Source organism: Thunnus thynnus, chromosome 8 (assembly GCF_963924715.1).
Source record: "Thunnus thynnus chromosome 8, fThuThy2.1, whole genome shotgun sequence".
Taxonomy (NCBI): Eukaryota; Metazoa; Chordata; class Actinopteri; order Scombriformes; family Scombridae; genus Thunnus; species Thunnus thynnus.
The window spans coordinates 24,413,772-24,436,856 of NC_089524.1; the positions used below are offsets into that span (position 1 = coordinate 24,413,772).

The window sequence follows — 23,085 nt, forward strand, 5'->3', positions numbered from 1 at the left end:
TACGTGTATTCTAATGGATTCACAGGCTGTATCTCTCTTTCTTGTGAATGTAGGGACAAACTCATGAAGGAGGACATCATAATAAGTCTGAATTCAGGGGACACAGCCGTATTATTACAATTTTTTAAACTACACTTTGAGTTATTGTTGCCAAAAATGACCAAAATGTGTGGATGCAGAAAGATGCTCCTGCCCCTAAAGAGTTAAAGTGGGAAGCAAGAGCATTTATGTAAAGCATCTATGAGTACGCTGAAAAGCACTCCGTAAGTAAAATGTGTTATTATTATTATATTATTTCTCTTTGAAGCAGGCAACACACACACAGGCATTCACACAGATACTAAAACACACATACATTAAGTTTATGCTTGCAGCTGTGGATATCCACTAAACACACTGGGATGCGGTGTGCTATCACACACACACGAGAATACAAACATTCAATAAGTGTGGTTTAGAAACTCTTTCTCTCCTGTGCTGTTGACACGTATTCACAGTCCCCATAAGTATGGGAAAAAAATCATTTTATGCTAATTCTCATTAATGCTGTCATACACACGCAGCACACACCGACATTAGAGTTATTGACACAACACAACATGGTCCATTGAGTGGGCACGCTGTTTGGACGAGCGGCGGTTCAATAGAAAGGTATCCATCTTTGTAGAAGGGCATGGAAATGTCAATGCCCCTCAGCTAGCTAAAGGAAGTCAATCATCCAGGATCCCCCACAATGAAAGATGACAAACACAAAGAGCCTTTCAGCAAAAACCTTTGTGTGACAAACATTTCCATTTCAAAGCCTCCATTTTACAAGATGTGATGTCAATTTATTTTTACATAATGTCGGCTGTGATTCGGAGGCAATTAGGAGAATGTAAAAAGGATGACCATATCTGTCACTGCTGTTGGTTGATAAGGCGGCAGATTGGCACCCGGGGTCTTCGTTAGCGTGTGTGTTTCGGTACGGATGTGTGTCTAAGAGAGTGAAAAGTGATTAGGAGTGTGTTAGCATGTGCTGGCGTAAACGTGCGTTTTCTTCCCTGTAGCTTCCTCTGGTGCTTTAATATTGTCCCTTCACGCCCTCCATAGAACCCTGTCAGATGTGAAGTCTCCGGGTGACATTTACTGGTTCAAAGGTTCTCTGCGTAATTGATCAGAGTGCTGTTTGATCTGTTCGGCTGGCATTTAGTCCACAGAGAAAAATGTGCTTTTCCGGCTCTGTTAGGACAAACTGGCTGGCTTTCAAATGCCCGTGCCTGCCACCAGCACGAGTTTGGCGTGGATGGATGACATACAACATGTAATGAGATGTCCTTTGCTCACCCTGTGCTTGCATAATAAATCAACGCAATTATGGTGCAGACATGCACACAAACACACCATATTGTAAATGTGTGCACAATGAGCAGACATTTACAATCATTTCTCTCCCTTTCTCAAGGAGTCCTTCATTCTTCCTGAACTTCCCAGTTTTCCTTATTAATGTCTTTCTTTCTCACCATAACCCTTTTTTTGTCCTTTAAACTTTTTTCATTGCTGCCGTCTTCTCCATCTTTTCACTTAATGAAGCACTTTTTGTAGGGTTATTCGCAATTTGCCAAAGCAATTATGCCTGAGACAGAAACACTCCCTCAGAAGTTTCCCTCAAATGTTAAATAGCTCTAAAAAAAGAAGAAGAAGAAAAAAATAAAGTCAGATGCAGTACTGAATTTCATTGCTCCCAGCGCTCTTTAAAACAGTCATTAGGTTGACAGACAAATGGCTGCAGTCTTGACCCTCTCAATAGATGTTTGTAGTAGTTTTGGCATTTCCTCTGCACTCAAGCTACACAGCACACACCTAAACACAGGAAGAGCAGTCACTAAAAATCACATTCAGAATGAACCTCTTTAAGACTCACACAGAGGAAATTGTAGCTATTTTTGTGTCAAAGCTAACAAATGCCAAGTAAAAAATATCTTGAATGCTTCTCGTCTGACATTTCCTTTCATTTTGATGTTGTGGGTGAATATTTATGAGTGTTTGGAGTAAAGAATAAGACGTTTGCAAAACAACTCGCTGGTTTGCGATCAAAAAGATGACCAAAGGATGTTAGATGGTATTCAGTTCATTTTAATAAGGAGGAGGAAGGCAGACTGAATACAGACGTTTCTGCCTGTGGCTTTCATCAGGGAACTAAAAAAGTCTTTCTCTCTGCCACTAAATAACATGAGTAACATCATGTGATCACTCCTGGCATCCCTACTATGACCTCTGACCTCATTTCAGTGAATGGGTATCATGCTATAATATTCACAATATAAAATGGCCTTGATTTCATTTGAAAAGAGCTATTCAAACACTCAAACTCGTGTTTCATTACCCTGCAAAAGGTGTCAACAAAGGAGCTATTAGCTTAAAAACTCTAAATATGATATCCATCACTTTTAGATACTGTTTTTTTTAATATGTCAGTGTCCTAAATACCTAAATAGCCTGAAATAAGCCAAGAAATAAAGGACACGAATCAACAGTTTGGCTGCTAGTTTGTACCTTGGAGGAGAAATGAAAGACAAAGTTCAGCATTACACATGGTTGCATGTGCTTCCTCTGTCTCTCTCCTAATCCCTCTGTGTGGAGATTTTTACCTGTGTCTTTACAAACTTTTGCTTTTTCTTTGCAAGAATCATGTGTCACACATGTCAGAGATCTTTTAAACTGTCAGTTGTAGAATTTATAATCTGCATATGTCTGAATTTGTTAATCTTTACTTATTGTCATTCACGTAAAGAACTTTTGATTCGATCTGTTTTTAGGATTAAACAAAATCTCATCACACCTCACGTTCTTCGACTGACGCCTTAAAAGGAAAAATCTGCGCTGTAAGAAATTACCAGCAGCTTAAAATCCATCAAGCGAAGCTTTTATGTTGTCATTTGTGTCTAATGTGGGCTTTTAATTAAGCCATAGACCTCTCAGGATTCTCTAATACTCACTTAGAGGCCTGATATGTGATTCAAGCCGAGTTTCTTCTATCCAGAGATGAAGAAACCTTTTAAATGCTATGAAAAATCAGCCATTACTTGTCCAGATCATGCCTTATTATTTGAGCACAGGATGTTCTCCTCCTCCACAAGAAAAATAGACTATCTAATGTGTACTGTAATTTGTACTGTGTGTTAGTTAGTGTTCTGTTGAGTCGACAGAGCTCGTCCTTTTCAACAAGCTGTTCCTATTTAATAATACAGAAAAAAGCTACAGTATGGAACATTCCCTCTCATGTAAATATGCCGTACCTTTTATCACACAGTTACCAGCCAATCAAATAATATGCCATGGAACCATTTTAATACATGCCAGTCCTTGGCTGAAATATCAAATTCTCTCTCCAAGCCCTCAGTTGGACTCTCTCTATCTGCTGGCTAAACCCACAAGGATTCATAGCCATGAAATTGCTGATTGCGGTTGAGGCCTCATTTATAAAAACGTGGGAAGAGCTGTTTACTTTTTATATGGCCTCAACACCCGCAAACGCGCCGGCTGGGGCGAGAATTGAAAGCATAAATCTCACAGCGGTAAAGCAGGAAAAAGACCCTTGAGAGGTGGCAAAGTCACAGTGACAAGACAAGAGTGTTGAGGGGAGGACAGGAGGGTGATAGAGTTGATCTCGGGATGGACGAAACTCTGGTCGAGTACACAGGTAATAGGAATTTAATCTGATCTATTGAACTGACAAATAATCCCAAAAGGGAAATGGGTAAAGGCTGACCCAAGGCCGTCTCCCACTCGATTTCTGTTTGCTCTCTGTCTCTTTCTTTCTCTCTGTCTTTATCTCTTTCTTCGTCCCCTTTTCAATTATTCATACCCTGGTTTCGACACATGCCTGCAGTAAGTCTCCAGATATTCTGTCAACTGACACCACCCCCGTTTTGTCTGGCTATTCTCTGACTATCCTCCCCCATATACTTCTCCCTCTGTTTCCCCCCCCCATCATCCGTCCTCAAACTCACCAGCTATCCTCACAGAGAGGCGAGGATAAGCAAAAAGAGCAGGATCCATATTTATCCCGCAATCAAACATTCCCACCCAAACTGTATGTTTTTAAATCAGTGGTGAACCATGTTTAAACCTCAATTTCATATTTGTATCCTCTCTACCATTATCACCTTTTTCTGCCTCTCCTGTCAGATTCAAATTAATAATCCTGGCTCAAAGAAAAGCCGGTCGCATCGCTAGTGTGTTAGCTGCACCCAGCAATTACCACAGTGGCTGGCACTTTATCCCTCCATCCGTTTCTCTGCCAGCAGATAAGTGGAGCACTGCTCTCCTCGACTCCCTGGAGACTATACCAGTGCCCAAGCCTGATATTGTTGTACTGGGGAATGAGCCAGAGAGTGATGGACGCATACACACATACAAATGCACAAATACAAATACACACATGCACGCACACTGCCACCTGCTTCAGTTGGACGGTTTTCTCATTAAGCCAGTTGGGCAGAGTGGACTTTGAGTGGACAGGCCTGCTGCGCGCTGGCTCTCTGTTTGAAGGACACTGGTGGATACTGAGGAACGATGTGTTTACCTCGGCCATATGGGATTTCTGATTTCATTTAAGGAGAAGAGTGAGCTAGTACTCAAAGGTTATTATATAAATTCATGCAATTTAGCACAAAAATGTTTATTCTTGAGGTTGGAAATGGTAGTTTGGGGCAGCTGTGGCTCAGGAGGTAGAGCAGGTCGTCCACTAATTGGAAGATCAGAGGTTCAATCTCTGGCTCCTCCAGTCCGCATGTCGAAGTGTCCTTGGGCAAGACACTGAACTCCAAATTGCTCCCGAAGGCTGCGCCAGTGGTGTGTGAATGTGTGTGCGAATGATTAGACTCCTGATGAGCAGGCACCTTGCATGGCAGCCTCTGCCATCAGCGTATGAATGTGTGTGTGAATGGGTGAATGTGGCATGTAGTGTAAAAGTGCTTTAAGTGGTCGGAAGACTAGAAAGTTATATATAGATGCAGTCCATTTACCATTCCATTTAGTTTCTTGAAGGATAGGTTCACAGTTTTTCAAGTTAGTCTTAAAACATTAGTCAGGTGTCCATATAAACATTGAAACAGGTTTTTCTTCCTCCTGTTCATACCTGTCAAAGATCCTTCCTAATGCACTTTCATTGTAACTGACCTCGTTTTGTACAAAACTGTATTCAAAAGTTTATTTGAAGATAATACGAGGCTTCAGCAGTCTGAGTTTGTCAAATTAATATCCTCCAAAGTTACTCTTTTTAGAACAAAATCCCTTCTTTTTTTTTCCTGCTGAGCTGCGTTGGAAAGATAGTAACAAAAAGAGGGAATTTTATACTAAAAAGACTAACTTCGGAAGATATCCACTTAATTTGACTACCTCAGCTTCAGATAAACTTTTAAATACAATTCAGTACAAACAAAGACTGTAGATTTTGTCCCCCATCACTTACATTAAAAGCACATTAGGAAGGGATCTTTTAATAGGTAATATGAACAGGAAGAATTATCACAGCTGTAATGACATCTCAGTGACAACTGATCAAACACCACCCGCTGATGAAGACACTGTTGAAAGTTACAGAAGTTACAGTGTTTTTTTTAGGCCAATACCAATACTGATATTTGAGAGGTTTAAAAATCTGATAATGATATATATAGATAGCCAGTATGACCTCCCTAAATTTAGTTGTGAAGGAACTTGCTCATGTTTCTGTTTGGATACAATTTTCCTGAAGCATAACATTGTTTCACTATAAGAATTGGTTTGGTCAACATTTATAGCACTGACCAGCCTTTTTGAACCTGCCTTTGTGCTTGAATTTCTCCAGACATCCATGAACATGAGGAGCTGAAGGTCAGTCTACACCAGCCACCAATGTCTGGAGTGCCACTATGTTGGCTCTCATGATGATAATGTCTACCAGCCTACTGTGGCTCATCTAATAGCTAATGTCCAGAGCTGTACTTTATTGACCGCTGCGCTCCTAAAATCTAAGAGGTTCTTTGACTCTTTGCCCCAGTGCTACAGTGCTTAATGAGGCCAGATGCCGGCTCACATTAGGCTTTTTTTAAAAACAGCTGTACTGGCAACCTGCTCATCTGTTGGTTCACAGTGTAGAAGAAGGGATATGTTCTGTGTCTATCATCCATCATGCAGAGTTATTTCAATTACTGGAGTACCACAGAGGTTCATTCACGGACTTGTTTTTCATGTACTCAAATTTAATATGCCACTTTTTTTTTTGGGTCACATTATTCTGTTCAGTCAGGCTGTATTGGTTGTCTTCACTGAAAATAGGGCAATTCAGAAATTATACAGTGTCAAATGTTCTGTGCAAAATGTTACTTGAATTTATGTTTGTTTTTTTTTAATACATAGAAGTAGAGAAGCTCTGTATTTTCACAACGCAGAGAAAAATATTTATGCTTTTATGTCATCATACCTTTGCTCCTGCAGTATAATTTTCACTGACAAGTTTCTGTGACTTGACGCCAGAAGCTTAAATGGCTGGTACAAAACACCTGATGCAGTTCATTGTTATTAATCAGTGCTTCCTTTTCAGTCAGTTTAACCAATATTTTTTAAGTCTATAAACACCCGCTTGCATTCCAAAAATATTACTGGCTTCATTCTAGAGGCCTGTATCTGAGCTCTTCTAAAGCTTAAAACCGACTAAGCTTTTGCTTTTGCTACCACTAAAATTTTGGCCTTCAGACTTAAAACCTATTATCATTTCCTGTGGCGATGTGGGATGTGTTTGCTCTCTTGCTATCCCTCGTTTGTATTTTGTTCTCTTCTTATATTGTCATTTTTCCACCTCATCACAAGACAGACAGACAGAGACACTCATACATGGATATACGGCCATACACTAAACGACTACAAATGACATCTCTGGCTGGGTCTCTACCTCCTGCATCAAATTCAGCCTTTGATATCAGTCAGCTCAAAGTGGGGCACCAGCAATGAAGCTGTCACGCTGTTTCATCCAAACACTGTCTGCCTGCAAAGCCCCTGTAATCCAACCCTGAAACTTGCCAACTTTCCAGACTCACAGCATCATATCGCCTCTGCTCTGTCTTCCTCCCCCCCCACCATTGTTTTCAGCGCCTCTCCTTCATATTTTCTCGCATATTTCTAGAGCATCTCACTATCCCCTCATCTGTCTTCACTTTCCGGACCCTCTCCTGCCTTGCTTCTCTATAACCCCCTCCACTCCTCTCTAGTGACCTCTTGCCAAGGCCCCCAGGGAGTTGTTGTGATGGCAGAGGATTGTGGGATACCAGTTGCAGTTTTAATGATTTTGCCCCCAGGCCTAGATCAGCAAGAGCAATACAGTTACTATTTTTCAACTGAATGAGAACTCTCACCCCTGCATCACCTCTATGAAATGTATATGCGTGCATTTGCATGTGAGTGTGCACATTGTGCGCAAACATTTAGACTTGATTTTGGCATTACATCTAAGGGATGGTGTCAGACTGTGATGGTGATCGTTTTGGTCACTACTGCTCATATTAAAATGGATTTATGTACAGTTTTTGTAGCTACTAGCATTTATGTGAGGGCGATGTTGATGCTGATGCTGAATCTCTCTCTTTCTTTCTCTCTCTCTTTACCTCACACCCCACTTCATACTCTCCCTCACTCTTGCGGCTCAGTTTTGACAGCAGAACTGCAGCACGTCCTGCAAACACATTGCAATTAGCATCATGCGCTTCAGTGCATCCCGAACCCCGCTCACTGATGAAGTTCAATCAATTCGCTTTAATTATAACTTTTTCAGAAACACCTCTAATCTCTCCAAAAGTTTGATCTCTCTGAGGTTTGTTCAGTAACGAGCTGTGGCAGGTAGTTTAAAAAGTAGCCATACGGAAAGTGCTGAGAGTGTTATGTGTGTGTTTGTACTTAACCTGGCTCACCCTCTCTCTCTCTCTCTCTCCCCCCCCCCCCCCCTTCTCTGTCTCCAGACATTGATGACTGCCAGTCTAATCCATGCCAGAATGGAGGAACCTGCATCGACGAGATCAACTCCTTTGTGTGTCTTTGTCTCCCCAGCTACGGCGGAGCCACTTGTGAGAAAGGTAACAATGTGCACGAAAACATTTCATTTTACTCATTAGTTCAGTTCACAAAGGGATGTGTGATGGGTGATAACAGAGAGGAGAATGAGGAGGACATTTTTGAGAGTTGTATGAGGAGCAAAAGATAAACAAGGCAGCAAAGGAAGAAAAGGAAGAAAAGGATGAGACAAAGAAGGTGGAGAGCAGTATCAAGATGAAGAGGGAGAACTGGAGGAGAGGAGTGTAAACAGAATAAGATGAGGCTAGAGGAGCAGGATGTGGAAACAGAGGTGGAGAGCGAAGGAGATGGAGAGACAGAAAGCTAATGAGGATGTGTAAATGAAGATGGAGGAGGCGGTGGAGAAGGAAGGATGAGGATGTGTAGACAAAGAGGTGGAGGAGGGAGGGAGCGGAGAGGGAGAGGGGAGCCCCGTGGAATAATGTATCGAGTTTGTACAGAACACCTGCGTCCAGCTGGTTTTCGTCTCTCATTACGGGAATTCCCTTGAGAGGGTGGGGGCCGTGAAGAAGGCTGTTCACAAAATGCATGTTACATGAAAACATGGCTGACATGTCAGTGCAAAACACTGAGGAATACCTACAGCTGTTGTAAACATTCAGGTTGATTGTTTTTTTTGTTTTTCAATCAGTTTTAAGGGAAACCTGGTTGGTGTAACACATTTTCACCCAGACTTTATGTCCCCATAAAGGGGGCTGTGAGGAGATGTCGGTCACTGCAGTTTAAAGAAAACAAGGTCTTATAACATTGGCAGTGGAAAATGAGGGAAAATGTCAAATGAGCTGCTAATTATTCTCCAGAGTCACTCTAAAAAACAATATATGGTTTAACTAAAAACTACTTTTGTATTTGTGTGATTTTTTTTTTTTTAATTATCAAAATGAACACCCAATTTTTTTATTTTGATCAAAACCCCAAATAAAGAGTCTGTTGTGTATGTTAAAGGCACAGGGAAATAGTGTGAATTAAGAGTTTCCTTTCTAACTAACAACGCAACGACTGAATTATGCAAATAGCACAATTAAATTTCAAAGGAGGAAAGCAAAGATTGTTGGAGGGACATAGAGGATGTGAGATTGTATGGAAGGAGACATTTTAGTGAACTGGAGGAGATGAGCGAGAGATCAGGGGAGAGGAGGAGGGGAGGATAGAAATCTGCACTGAATTACACAAATCCATAAAGTCTCCCGGTCCAGCTCGACCTTCGACCTCAACCCTCAGAAGAGCTGTGACTTTTACTTTTTTGTCTATCTGTCTTGCTTCCAGTGTCTCTCTGCCTGCTTTTTACTTCTCTGGTCTGGTCGGATCTGGGACTTTGAGGACAGAGTAATCAATAGAGAGTGAAGGCGAAGTGTAAAGCAGGAAATTTGAAATGCTGCAGACACTACACTAGTTTTGGCAGGCTCTGGGGAAAAAATGGTTGCAGAGCAAAAAAAAAAAAAAAGGCGCAAATTATCTTTGCTCTTCTCCTTGTTGGCTGAACTACAGTAGTTTGGCACACCAGCACACATATTTCTACTTGAGTTGCTTTGTGGAAAAGCTGCTCCTTTCCTCATCCAGTTCATTGCCTTTGTAACATCTGTTGCTTAACCGTCAAACCCTGTGGTTCCCAGCCTGGGAGTCTGGACGCCACCAAGGATCTTGAGATCAATCTGACAGGTCACATGATGATCAACTGGAGAGTAAAGAGGGGAAAGTGCGTGTGTCTGGAAATATGTTTATTTTCTCAGACTTTTCTATAATCTTTGTCTTTTCTTGCCTTTCGTGTGTAATTTTGGAACTTTGTTACGACTAAAAGGCAGGATATCTCTTCAGATTTGATTCTTTTTATAAAAATGTCTCTTCCAAGTCCACCAACTTTAGGGAAGTGCAAGACTAAACTGCTGGAGTGCAATACTAGTAGTAATTTCAGACTCTCTTTAACTATTACAGATGGCTAACAAATTAAAGGAAAAACCTGAGTAAACGAGTGGAGAAACTTAACGAATGCAGATGCTTCTACACAGGTGCACTGCATGGTACAATTAAGCAATTAACATCCAATCATGCTCTGTGGCATGTATAAAAAAGCTGAGCAGGCCCAGTTGATTCTGACTGATGTGTTAGACAGTGCTCTCCACCACCATCATTAAAACACCAAACGAGGGAATATCCTTTAGAAGAATGGTGTTCATCCCTCCAGTAGAGTTCAGAGACTTGCCAAGGCGCATTGAAGCTGTTCTGGTGTCATATGGTGGCCCAACACCTTACTAAGACACTTTATGTTGGTTTTTCCTTTAATTTGTCACCCGTCTTTAGCTTCCCTTTCTGCTCCTTCACCACAGCAGTCGCTACTTTGGTAACTGCTTTTTGTGATTTCCCTGTGGTTATGGTTACCTTATTAATATTCATGCACTTCCTGTGGTGCAGATCATAAACAAACAAACACAGTGAGTATATTTTAATTTTTATGTGACACTGTTTTAAACTGCGCTTTAACTTCAGGCAGGTTAGATCTCATAATGTACAGATTCTTCAAATCAGGGCAAGAAATTGAACTATAATATTGATCAGACTTTAATATGTAGAGTTTATGTAACAGACTCTAAGCTCTGATTTTAGCAGTCTTCAGTATTCCATGTGCAAGGTAGCAGTCTTTTCTCTCTCCTCTTTCACAAACACGCACACATCACCACACTGTGCCTGTGGTTTGACATGCACTGGAGCCCTGTGTACGTTTCCTCTCCTGCTGAGCTCCTGCCTTCATGGCTGATTGGGAGCAGCAGGTCTGATTGTGTAAATCTAAAGTCTCTGTTTTCCTGTCGCTTTTATCTCTCACTGCTCCGCGTTTGCTCAAATATAGGATTCAGCTGTGAAAAGTACAATTCGCAACAGGCGTCGCTCTGCCATTTCAGTGTGATCTCAGTTTGATATCCAGAGGGAGGTCTGAACCGCGACATGAACAGTGGAAATGAACTCATTCGTTCCGCCGAGGTTTCTATCCATTTAAATGTCATCCAATTGGTCCCTGTCTCGCTAAAGTGGTCCAGTTCTCTCTGTCTCATTTGCTGTGTGTACTTCAGTGTGTGTGTGTGTTTGTGCATGTTCAGGTGTATGCGTTGTTAGCTAACAGCCTCGGATGGTGGGTAGATCCATTCTGCTGCTGGCTCCTTCTGGCCTGTTACCATGGTGATCACATCTGAGAGTCAATAATAGTAAGTTGACAGGGCTGAAGTCCTCCATTCAATGTACTGAGAGAGAGGAAGAAATGGCTTGTTATTCTGCAATTTCTACAATTATGTTCGACATTTTTGGCTCTCAAAGTTTTTGTTTTTGTTGTTATTTGCAGAGTTCATTTATAGCCGTCTTTGTCTGGAACACACTTTGAAACTCTACAGCTTAAGAGATTGATTATGTTTTTTTTGTAATTTTGATAATCAACGCTACTGTTACAGACATGCAAAAGCATTGAATCCATCCTGCAGTTATGTTTTTTAATCAGTTATCTTTAATGAATGGATGTTTGTTGAAAAGAATACGCAGTCATGATTATAGTAACAAAGACATCAGTCAGTTGTTTCTCTCTCTCATCCCGGCACTGAAGCTGATTGTTGAGTCTGTCCTGCTTTTTTTTTTTTTTTTGGCTTACTGCTTAATCAGTGGAGAAAGAAACCAAATCTTCCTCAGCCTGACTGGTGAGAAAAGTGATGCAGAAGCCATTAGCTGGTTTCTTCTCATCTGCTTCTTTCCTTCCTTCCGTCTTCGTGTCCGTCGTTCACTCTGTAATTCCTTTCCCTTCAGTCTTTCTAGGGAGGAAAACGCCACGACATGTACGTGTGAGAGTATGGATTTGTTGCTTTGCTATTCTGCTACTGTAGACACCTCTGTTTCATGTCGGCTTTTTTTCTTTTCTCTCCCCACCTTTTCTGCTGTCACTCTTGCACTTCTTGCATCTTTTTGTGCCTCTCATCCCTGATGCACCGCAGGAGGCTTTGTCACGCTCTCTGAGTGTGTGTGTGTGTGTGTGTGCGTGCGTGCGTTTGTGTGTGTGTCACTGTGTGAGTGCATCTGTGTCAGTGTGTCTCTAAGGGCCACATCTGCCTTTTTCAAGTGAGTGTGTGTGTGTGTGTGTGTGTGTGGATGTTTGTGCGATGCTTTTCTTAGAGTTGTGAAGTCATAGATCTTTCAGCTCAGATCTTTCACATAAGCATAGACGCACACATACACATAGGTTTCTACTTGTGAGGACCCTCATTGACATAATGCACTAGTACCTAAATATAGCAATCACAGTTACTCTACATAAAGTGCCTAACACTAACTCTTATCTGAACCTTCACCTTGGAACAAAGTCTTAACCCTAAAACAGCCCTTTGAGGAAGTGTACACCTGCCAAAAACTTTACAAAAATGTCCTTACTCTCAAGCTCTGAAGCTCAGATTTGTCCTCTCAAAGATAGCAGTACAAAAGCACACACAAACACACCTTACACTTCCACATTTCCTCTGTTTCTTTCCCTCTTTGCTGGCACACAAACACACAAACAAACAAAATTCCATCTACCTACCCTTATACTCTTCCAAAATCAGAGATTTTTTTTCCTCTCTATTTATTCAGCAGCAGCTTAGCTGGCAATCGAACACTTAACACTCCAAACAGTGAAATTACAATGAGGTGTTCCGTGGCCCTGAGAGTTCAACACACTGCAACTTAAGAAAACACATGCAAATAGAGAAAACATTTTCATCAATTTGACAACACATGCACAGCGTTTAGAAAATGCATCGCAAATTCAGACAACACAACAGAAGTGTTTCCAGAGGACACATAAAAGTGATGAGCACGTATGGACATGCTTGTTGTTGCCACAGTTTGTGACTCATGACGTTACTGAAGTCGGCCATCTGTCAGTGGTGCTGGAAAATGAGCTAAAATGTAACTGGTTTTGGTTGATTTTAACATTGGGATCACATGTCCATGACCTGTTCATCACTTTTATGTGTCCTCTGGAAACACTTCTGTTTTGTTGTCTGTATTTGCAGCACGTTTTCTAAATGCTGCACGTGTTATCAAATTGATGAAGATGTTTTATTCATTTGCTTGTGTTTTCTCTATTTACGTGTGTCCTAAATTTCAGTGCGTTAAGCTCTCAGGGCCACGGTGGAGGTGTAATAATTCGTAGTTACAAATAAAACAATAATCCAGTCCACGTTATCATTCTTCCTCTCGCTGTCTCCCTTTTTATGTTTCCTAACAGAATGAATAATCTACAAATTGAAAACAAAAAGCCAGTGTTAAAAGGGATTGCAGCTAATTAATCCCAAAGTGGCTGCTGCTTGGTTATCTGTGAGCAATGTGTTTGCTGCCGCCCTAAACTCACAGAGAGGCTGTTCCTCGCCCTGCTTCCATACGTTAAATTATAAATATTTATTCCGCTATTTTTTTTTTGTAACTTTTGTTTTTTGGAGAGAAGAGCTACAACCCCAGTAGGCTGCACAGCTGTTGTCTTGTGCAGCATGCAAAGGCTAACACACAGGCGAGCATATTGATGAGTTTACCCCAGAAGTAATGTATGTTGGTGAGGTTTGCAGCCAACAGAAACTGCAGTAAGACCATTAAACACCCTAGCTATCTATTGAAACCAGTATAAATCCAGTACGTTAAATTGTTCAAGGCATTCTACCAGAAACCACTAACATTTTCATACACACACACACACACACAATACAAATGTTCCATTTGACAGGAAAACAAAAACTAGACAGCGTTACAGGGAAGCTAAAGCAAAGTAGAGCACAACTTTCCCCCCAAAGAGGACGCTGGGTGTATCTGGGGCAGACAGATACGAAGAGTTTGAGAACGTCGGCGCCAACAGCAACACCAGTGCTGCAGATTGGAAACAGGCAGCAAACGATGTAGTGTAGCCTGCACACTGAGACTAATGAGGAGGAGAGCAGACTGAGCTGACTAACAGCGGTGAGAAGTACTTCAGAAAAAGCACCAGATGCAGTCCTTCAGTCACTCTGACACAGCACGCTTTTTTATCGCCATCTCACTCACACTCACTCCTTTTCATATTCTTCCTTTTCTTTCACGCATATATGCTTTCATGCTTACAGTGAAGGCACTTTACTTGTAATTCAGAGTCAATAGGAGTAAATATTGAACGATGTTTGCACATTACAGAAATCGTGGGCGTATTGAGTATCCTCTGGTTTTAGCAGCCCTTTTAAAACAACCCATCACAAAGAGTTTCAGTACGTTCATATTAGACGATTCTGCTTCACACAATTTACATCCAAGCCAATGATCAGTGCCAGTGAATTACATTAGTGGCTTAATCCTACCCACCTTAAGCACATTGCAGTTGCCGTGCTCTAATGGCATAGAAAGCATTGAACATGCTCCAGGTTTTTCTGGAACACTGTAATATTGCCATTCTTGTCTGGTAATTGGGTCAGGTTTTAATTGAACAGTTTTGCATCAAAATTCAGACAAAAAGGGACTCGAATATAACAACAGCACAAAAAGCGGTCAGATATTTAAAGGTAGGATGTCCTGTCAGACAAGATTTAGAATCATCATTTTCAGGTAACTGTATTTTTTGAATGGAGATAAATACCCTATTTACACCTGGTATTAACCTACAATCTATATGCGGATAACTTATCTGGATAAGGAAGAAGAGGTGTTAATGCAAGGAATAAATGCACTCAGAACGCATTGGGATCAGAATGGGGTCAGATCAGCCAGACCGCGTTTGGAGGTAGTCAGGATCATTGGATCTCAGCCAGGTGTCAATGCAATCTGTACAGCGTGACCACATTCATGAGAAAAAAATCCACCCAGTAAGTTGAAAGGTCACTTAGCTCCGCTTCTTCCAGCTAGCTTTAGCATGCCCCCTAAAATCTTTAAGTAGTAGTGGTGGCTTTCCTCACAAAAAACGAATGACATCCATCCACGGCATTGCTTCCCATGACCTGGGGCATGCCATGTTTATTGACAAGTCTGCTAGCTCCACCTGATCACAGCGCGTGCACAACTGAGAAAATGAGAATGCATTTTAGTACCAGTTATAACCACAAAGACCCACTGATTGGATATCATTATCTAGATACAGATCACATGTTAAATGTTGGTGTAAATGCAGCCATAGTGTAGTAGCCTGAACAATCTTACAATATTTATTTAAAACAGTTTCTACTGATCCTGGTTCAGACCAGGTTTTGACCCTCACAGGTGTCATGTCATTTTTCCCTCATCTTATCGTTGCTTCTTGGCTCTATTCTTACACTCCGTTTTGACAATAATATATGTCACTCTGAGCTTATCTCATCTCTACACTCTTGTTAAGCTACACTGAGCACTTTGGCTGAACTTGTCGTGCACAAGTAACAGTTTGATGCTACATTCAGTAGTTCTTTGTTTACTTTTTATTGTTCTTGGAGTGGGTGGTTTTGTGACTCAGCATGGTTTTTCAGAGTTGACAGAAAGGCTGAGAAGGATGACGAGTTCGCCAACTTTGCTGTTTTCAACAGGGCATATCGAGGGACGGCAACAATGCCTCTCCGCTCTGTCCCTGGCTATTCTGCTGCTGTCTAAAGTAGAGACTCAGCAGAAAGCTTCACTCAAAATTAATTTTTGTGCATCCTCCGGGTCTTTAGATGCGATTAATGCTAATGATGATTCATGTGGCCTAATAACATGTCAAGAGGGGTACGTTGCAAAATTTAGAAGAGAGCCTCTTGGTTTATCTCCCCCACAGCACTCTCCTGAAGAAAGAAACACATATTGACAGAAACGCAGGTGCACAAACACATTCATTATACTGTACAGCAGGAGGCATTCCTGCACACTCGTAAAACACACTTACAGGCAGGTACACGTATAAAATATCCCTCAAGTTTTGCATAAGCATGGCAGAGGCTATTCAAATAGAATAACAGCAAGGCATCTCTCTCGCTCCATATGCTTTTGTGCTCAACACTTGCCGGTTCTTTCTCCAAACAGGAAAACTGGAGAGATGAGGGGTAATTTATTCTCATTCAGGGTGCTTAATTAGAGAGTGTTCCTGAAGCAACTGTCATTCTCTTCCCCTGACTGGAAGGAGGTTCAGGCAGAAGAGAAAGAAACAATGAAGAAAGGAGAAAAAAAAAGGAGGCACCAGAGCAGGTATTACAATAGATGAAAAGAGGAAAAGAGATGGAGGGAGAGAAAAGAGTCGGTGTTCCTCTGTTGTGCATTCATGAACGTTTCTGATGGAGAAGTGTAAAACATCACGTTGATCTGTGCTAGAGTTTTCCTTTTCCTTTCCTCTTTTTGTTATTCATTTCATTTTTGTGGTGATTCATTTCTAGCACAGGAGCTTTTCCAGCAATCTTTTCAGGAACTGAGGAATTTGAATTTCTACCAGAAACCTTGTTCCAGTTTCCACCAAACTGCCTGTTTCCGGGGTACTACTTTCCAAAGGCTGAGGAACTTCTGTATCTAGGTAGAGTTATGATTAGGGGTGTGTGATACAACGATATTAGATGGTGAACGATTGAAATATCTCTACGATCTGCCTTTACAGAGACATGATCAGTATCATGCTACAGTGCACTCTGTATCAGTTCAGCTCTGTGACGGAGCGCAGTCTGCCAGCAGGAGGCTTACAGGTAACAGAACCAACATGGCGAGTGCCTCGTAACACATCTCCAATCTGCTGGTGAAATCTACAGCATTTTTAATGTCCTGCTATGAAGCTCACCTGTTAAACTGACAGCTGAGCTGCAGGTAAATGTCACCGTTTAGCGGTTAGCTTGTCTGCTAACTGGCAACACTAACTTCTGTCATGCTGCAAGCTAACGTGATGTCCGCTCTGGTGTACTGTGTTGATACCTTTTTTTAATGGTGCACATCCTGCTAGTTATCCGAAACATCACACTAATGCTTCTACACAACATCAACTGTTTTTCAGCTGTGAAATTAGTTTGGTTGTACTGTTAGTTTGGTTTCTCACTGCAGTATCAATTTAAACAAGGCCAAATAGACTGTCACTACTTTTTAATGCAGCTTTGCACAACTGTTCTTATTTATTTATGGAACTGTTTGTGTTTTAATGTAATTTTATGTCTTTATGTGATCCTGCCTGAAAAAAATCTTATATGATCTTTTTGCCAAATCACCCACCCCTAATTATGACACACAAGTGTACTGAATTCAGTCAGACTTGCCAGCAAACAGTGGTTGATGTTAGTGTCAATATTAGGACAAGATAACTACTGTGGTCTAGAAAAAAGCACGGAGAAAGTTTGCAACAGACAATTAACATTTTTTCTTAATTGTTTAAATGGGATTATTAATAATAAAGCTACAATATGCAAGTTCTGGAAATCCAGCTCTCCCTGCTCTCTTGCACACCTTTACCTGCATCCTCGTCTCATGAGCTCTTTGATTGCAGGTATCGGTATCTTGCTAGCCTGTGAGTAAGCCATAGCAATGTCTTCCATTAGCTAATGCTAGCTTGGAGCCTCCGTACAAAAGGAGTAGTAGGCCAGAAGTGTATTCACATATTGATTGACAGCCATGAGCTCCCACCCCTGACTTTGGCCTCCTCTGATTGGTTAGACGGGCGAGGCTCGCTAAAAAGCTGTTCAATGAGCCTTGATCACAGATGTCACAGACATATTTGAATTCTTTATCGACCAACATATACACCAATACAGCCCAGCTGATTTATCACACAGACTCTAGAGGAAATACAAACACAAATATGTTAAATGGATTTTTATTCCTGCAGCTCCTTAGTTCCTGCGATTGTTTGGTCAAAAAGAACCGTTGTTAACATATGATATCCTTGAAAATACAGACAAATTGCCCACATTGCGTGAACTGTTTGAAGTTTTTACCCTTTTTCTTACTAACTACAAACTGTGAGCTGCTCTCTGCAGGCATGATGAAGGCACACCTGTAGTAGGTCATGTTTGTACCTTACATCAGATACACACTGATAGACCATTACCTGCCCACTCTTTCTAAAAAAATACAGCGGAGGACGCAGACATGCATGAATATGTGTGACCACTGTGTGCGTCTTTGTGTGTGCCGTCATCACCTGACACTAATTACACATTTTAGTCCGCTCACACAAACTGAACACAGTGTGTGTACGCTGTGTGATTTCTGCCTGCAGTATTTACTGTAAAGGCCTGCGATGCCCTCACTCTCACCTCGGCGTCCTCCATCAGCATCAATCCTAAAAGACGTATCTATGGGCTAATTATGCAGCATGAGCGTTCAGACCGGCATCAGTCATTCATGTTTTGCACTCTGTAGCTGTTTTACTGTAACATCCATTACTTCTAATTGTGAGAATCACACTGTTAGGCTGTTCCATTAATCAACACCACACTCGTACTAACCATTAATAATTCCACAGCCACGTTCTCACCTTTTGTCTCTGGCCATTAGCAGATTGTCCCTCATCTCCCTCTCTCTCTCTCTCTCTCTGTCTTTCTAGATGTCTCTCACCCCCCTCATGCTCTCTCGCTTACTTCTTCTCACTCTGGACCGCTGTCATCTGCCCTCTTGCAAATGGCACACTGAGCTGTCAGCCTTCAAAGAATCACACAGGGAGGAAGCAAAATGGCAGCACACACCCACACATGCACACACTCGCACATGCAAACACACACACACACACACACACACACACCGTTTCATCATCCAGGGGATCTAAAAAAGCCGAGCGGCAGAAATATCACTTGGTGATGTGGATAAACGACCCAATCAGTCAGCTGGAAGTGTATGGCCTTTTCTTTCCTAACTGCCGTTCACTAAAGTCTGTGGGAATATTAATCGCTGCAACGTACCCCCTACCTCTCCCACACTGACAGAGGGAAAACGGGGAAAAAGAAGACGACTTGAATAATGTCTAAATATTTGAAGAGGTTGATGTGATGTCGAGCTTTGAGCCTCGCTGTCAGCGAGTGGGAGAATAAATCAGCAGAGACTAGGCTGAAGATCTGAGGGGGAGAAAACATGCCTGTTTATTTTTGATCTCTCCTTTTCTTTCTCTCTCTCTCTCTGTCGCTCTGCTTCTCTGACTCTTTCACTCTCTTGTTCTATCTTTCCCTCCTCTGTCCTCCCACTCTATAATATATCTCACTGGGCTTGATGCGCTTAGTTTTTCTGTCCTTAGCTTTCTTGGACACAACATTTGGGTCATGTATGTACGCAATTCTCAAGTGGAAATCAAATCAAATCTGTGTGTTTGTAGTTGCTGTTTTAGGACAGTTGGTCAAGGCTTTAATGGAACTAGGACTAGCCTGATGCTCACAGTCTGTGCAGAGGGTGTGTGATACAATGAAGGCATGTATGACTAATTTATAGTTGTGTGTATTTGTGTGTGTGTGTGTGTATTTTTTTCCTTTCTCTCTCTCTCGCTTTCTGTGACACCTACCCTGACTCTCCTGTCCCTGTTACTCTAGATAACAACCCATTTTCCACCTTCATGAGCCAAACTGGACCCTCTCCTAATGTTAATATGTACCAGCTGCTGTGTGGGCAAACACTTTGAGCAGGTAGCTTCCAGGTCTGATGACGGAGTGAAAGAGAAAGTCAGCAGAGAAAATGACAGCAGCAGTCACTGAGTCTGGTCCCATAAGACCAGAGATAATGGCAGGAACATTGAGCTGGCTAATGCTAATCTACTGCTGTCAGATCAAGCGTATGCTGTGTGTATGAGTACGGCTGCAAAATGCTGATTCAAATGCAGTTACAGTTGTCTCCTGTGAAACTGACTGAATTTTCCACAAACATTGCCATAAATGTTCGGTCTTCTTTCACCATTAGAGGGTTTTAGAAAATTACAAAGTAGCAGTGTACTATAGATTTATGCCTTTCTATTCATGCGTAATTCTTCCCAGGCTCTATTTCAGCATTCATTGCTTCAAACATAGGGAAACAATTTTCATAGTCACTAGTTCATGCATCTATTAGTGTGCAAACACTAATAGACGTACTGTAAGGCTCGGGCTGATCGGAAGGTCAAAACAAATACTTGTTGGGAATATTTTTCAGAGTACAATGTTGTTATAGTGTTTATGGTCTCATTAGGGTTGTAAGCTGCTAAATCCTTGTAGCACTTAATTAGTTTGGAAAAAATATCCCCCTATTACCAAAGCAGAAGTTGAAACGCGTCACAAAGGTGACGTAAAAGACGAGAGACAGTTTCAATTTTCCCATGATGGTGACTAAAATGATCTTGTTGTAACATTAATATTTTGCCATGTTATGATCTTCACTGTAGATCAATGGTCCATTTTGCAATATTGCCTGTAACACAAGGAGTGATTCATTCCTTATCACCCATCTCCATGTGCTGTTTTACCATCATTACTGAATGTAAACAATTGTACAATATATCTGAGAGCTCAAGAATATGTTTGAACTAACCTTTAGAAAAGCCCTGAAGACACAGAAAGCCGCACATTTTTATCCAGAAATGTATTTTCAAAGTAACAAGAGCTTCCTGTCATGTCTGATGAGATCCTGTGTAAAAGAGTTCTCACTCATCTGTATCAACTGCAAAAGAGTTTGCAGCAAACCATCTTTACTAAATTTTATAATTATACATCTCTTTCTTTCTTCAAGTGACTGAATTGGCCGAACCATAATAGACAGAGACAGTGCTCACATCTAGAAGCATGAGTAGATAAGAGTCCCCACTGTGCACTGTTCTACAATGAGAGGAGCACAATCGCTACAGTCCGAATGGGAAATTAAACTTGAGCTCATCTCACTGTGAGGCAAGAGGGTTAACCAGTGAGCTACAGAGCTACACAGAGGAGACTGAAAATGTTAAGATGGCTAATTGGATTTCATGTCATTGGCGGGTTTCGAGGTCATCCGATTAAAGCCCCAGACTACCTGGAAGTAATGAAATAAATCTCCACATTTACATTTACCATAATCGTAGTGACAGTAGCAACTTACTACACCGCTCAGAAGACATTATAAGATCCAGTAAGGACCGTAGTAAGAAGGCAATCAATCATCCCTCTGATCATTTGATCTGAAGTTCAAGAGGTACTCAGGCACTTAACTTGGACTAACAAACAAACTAAATCTCTTATTCAAACAGTATTGATCATAAACCTTCAGCAAGATGCTTATTCCTCCCAAACTGAGTGAATGTATGTAGAACACATCTTAGCCTAAAAATGGTTGCACATACTTAGCAAGATGAATGCCAGGAGTGTATTTCAATGTCAGTTTTGTCATATTTTTATGTGATTGACAAGGATTTTCTCAAAAGGTCTGTAGTGTGATAAACCTCATTTCTTATGTAAAAAACTGTTAGTTGATCCATGTCCTGTGTATACATGAATCTCCTCAGTCACTCTTCCTTTAAATTGCTGAAGCTGTTAACCAGTTGTGAGGTAGCAGTTAGTCATCCTGCGCTGTTAACAAGAGTTAAAGCCATGTCTGCTGGCTGTGACTGCTGTATAGGGCAGAGTGTCATTTGAAATTTAAAGTCCCCCTCCATTACAAAATGTGTTTTTCTTCTTGTTCCTTCAGTTGGATGTTTGAGCTTTACTGTGCAGAATGATGTTTGTGCAGACATTTAAGCCTCTTTTCACATTAATCTGCTGAAAGTGGAAAGTTTCTCTTTGCTCATTTTTGTTTCGTCTTTTATTGACTCACAAAATACAAACAGAAACACAAAAGATACACAATTCTGACAATTAATCAACAAACAAATGTCCTACAAGTCCTATGATTTCTAAACCCCCTCCAACCCAGTTTACAAATCTAAACCCATACACCCCTCATAAATATCAGTCCTAAACATTATTACTATTCTTAACTTAAGTCAGAAAGAGAATAAAATAAAATAAAACAAAAATGGTAGTCTTGGATTTTTTTAATAGTGACATTAAGTACTTTTTCACTGGTGCCAGTGGAGGCTGGTGACTCAAAAAATTGGGGAGGACCGGAGGAAAACCAACATGGAATCTTACAACAAACCACATCATACTATATCATTGTCCCACCTGATGAAATCGGAGGGGTGGGGGGCAATTTCATATGCCAATAAAACAATTTGCTTGCGGTGAAAAGGCTGCTTCTTTAAATACATTTAGCATTTACATAATGTCTCTAAACAACAAAGTGCTCATTTTAGCCATGGAGTGGATCAAATGTGTCATTTTACCAACAAAGTGAAATTCAAATTTATAGTATTGTTCTATTGTTAAAACAAATTTATGTTCTCATCAAAAACAGACAACATATCACATGATTTACACGTGTTTCCTTTGTATTTTCTTAGTACACAGAAATATACAAAGTAGCACAAAGCTTATAATGTGATACAGGTTTAGATCAGTGCTGAATACTAGAAAGATTGAACACTAAAAACATTCACAGATCTAAAAGTGTAGGTTCACATCAGAAAGTATTAATGTGTATCAAATACATGACTTACACACCCTTATCTATATGTACAGTACACAAAAAAAAGTCTACTAAGCTGACATATTAACACTGGGGGTGTTAACATGAACACAAAACTCATGGTACAGATCGTATCATGGATTTGAGTCACGGATCAGATCATTATTAGGATCAGCGAAAAAAAAGGGGGAGACAAATAAAAATTTGTTTTCCATTAATTTTTAACACACTTACAGCAAGAAACAGCAAGGAACTTTTGCCCATGGTCTTAAATGTAAACAACATTTAAGATGTCCAATGTTTAAATAAAATAAAATAAAATATTCAATGCTCAGTTATTGCAATATGAGGCATGAAACCTTCCTCTTTTAAACAGTGAACGAAACAGCCTCTGTCCACATCATCAAAACTTGATGATAACAAACATTCACCGCTAACATCAGTTAACAGCTAGATGCTAATTAGCTGCTCAGCTGCAGCACATTAAACAGCGGGTCAACATAACTCCAATGTCACATCGGACCCGTTAGAAGCTGGTTTGATCGTTGCTCTTCAAAATCCCTGCTAGCGACACGC

The 23,085-nt window shown here is 40.9% G+C and overlaps 1 protein-coding gene across 4 annotated transcripts in view; it reads left to right on the plus strand.

The window, feature by feature from the left end:
- The window catches only part of ncanb (neurocan b), a 186,784-nt gene that overhangs the window by 139,500 nt on the left and 24,199 nt on the right, over positions 1 to 23,085 (plus strand). For all 4 annotated transcript variants that reach the window (XM_067597343.1, XM_067597346.1, XM_067597344.1 and 1 more), the window contains one exon: positions 7,977 to 8,090. In XM_067597343.1, the coding sequence (XP_067453444.1) occupies positions 7,977 to 8,090 (114 nt within the window). The remainder of the gene's footprint in view (positions 1 to 7,976; positions 8,091 to 23,085) is intronic.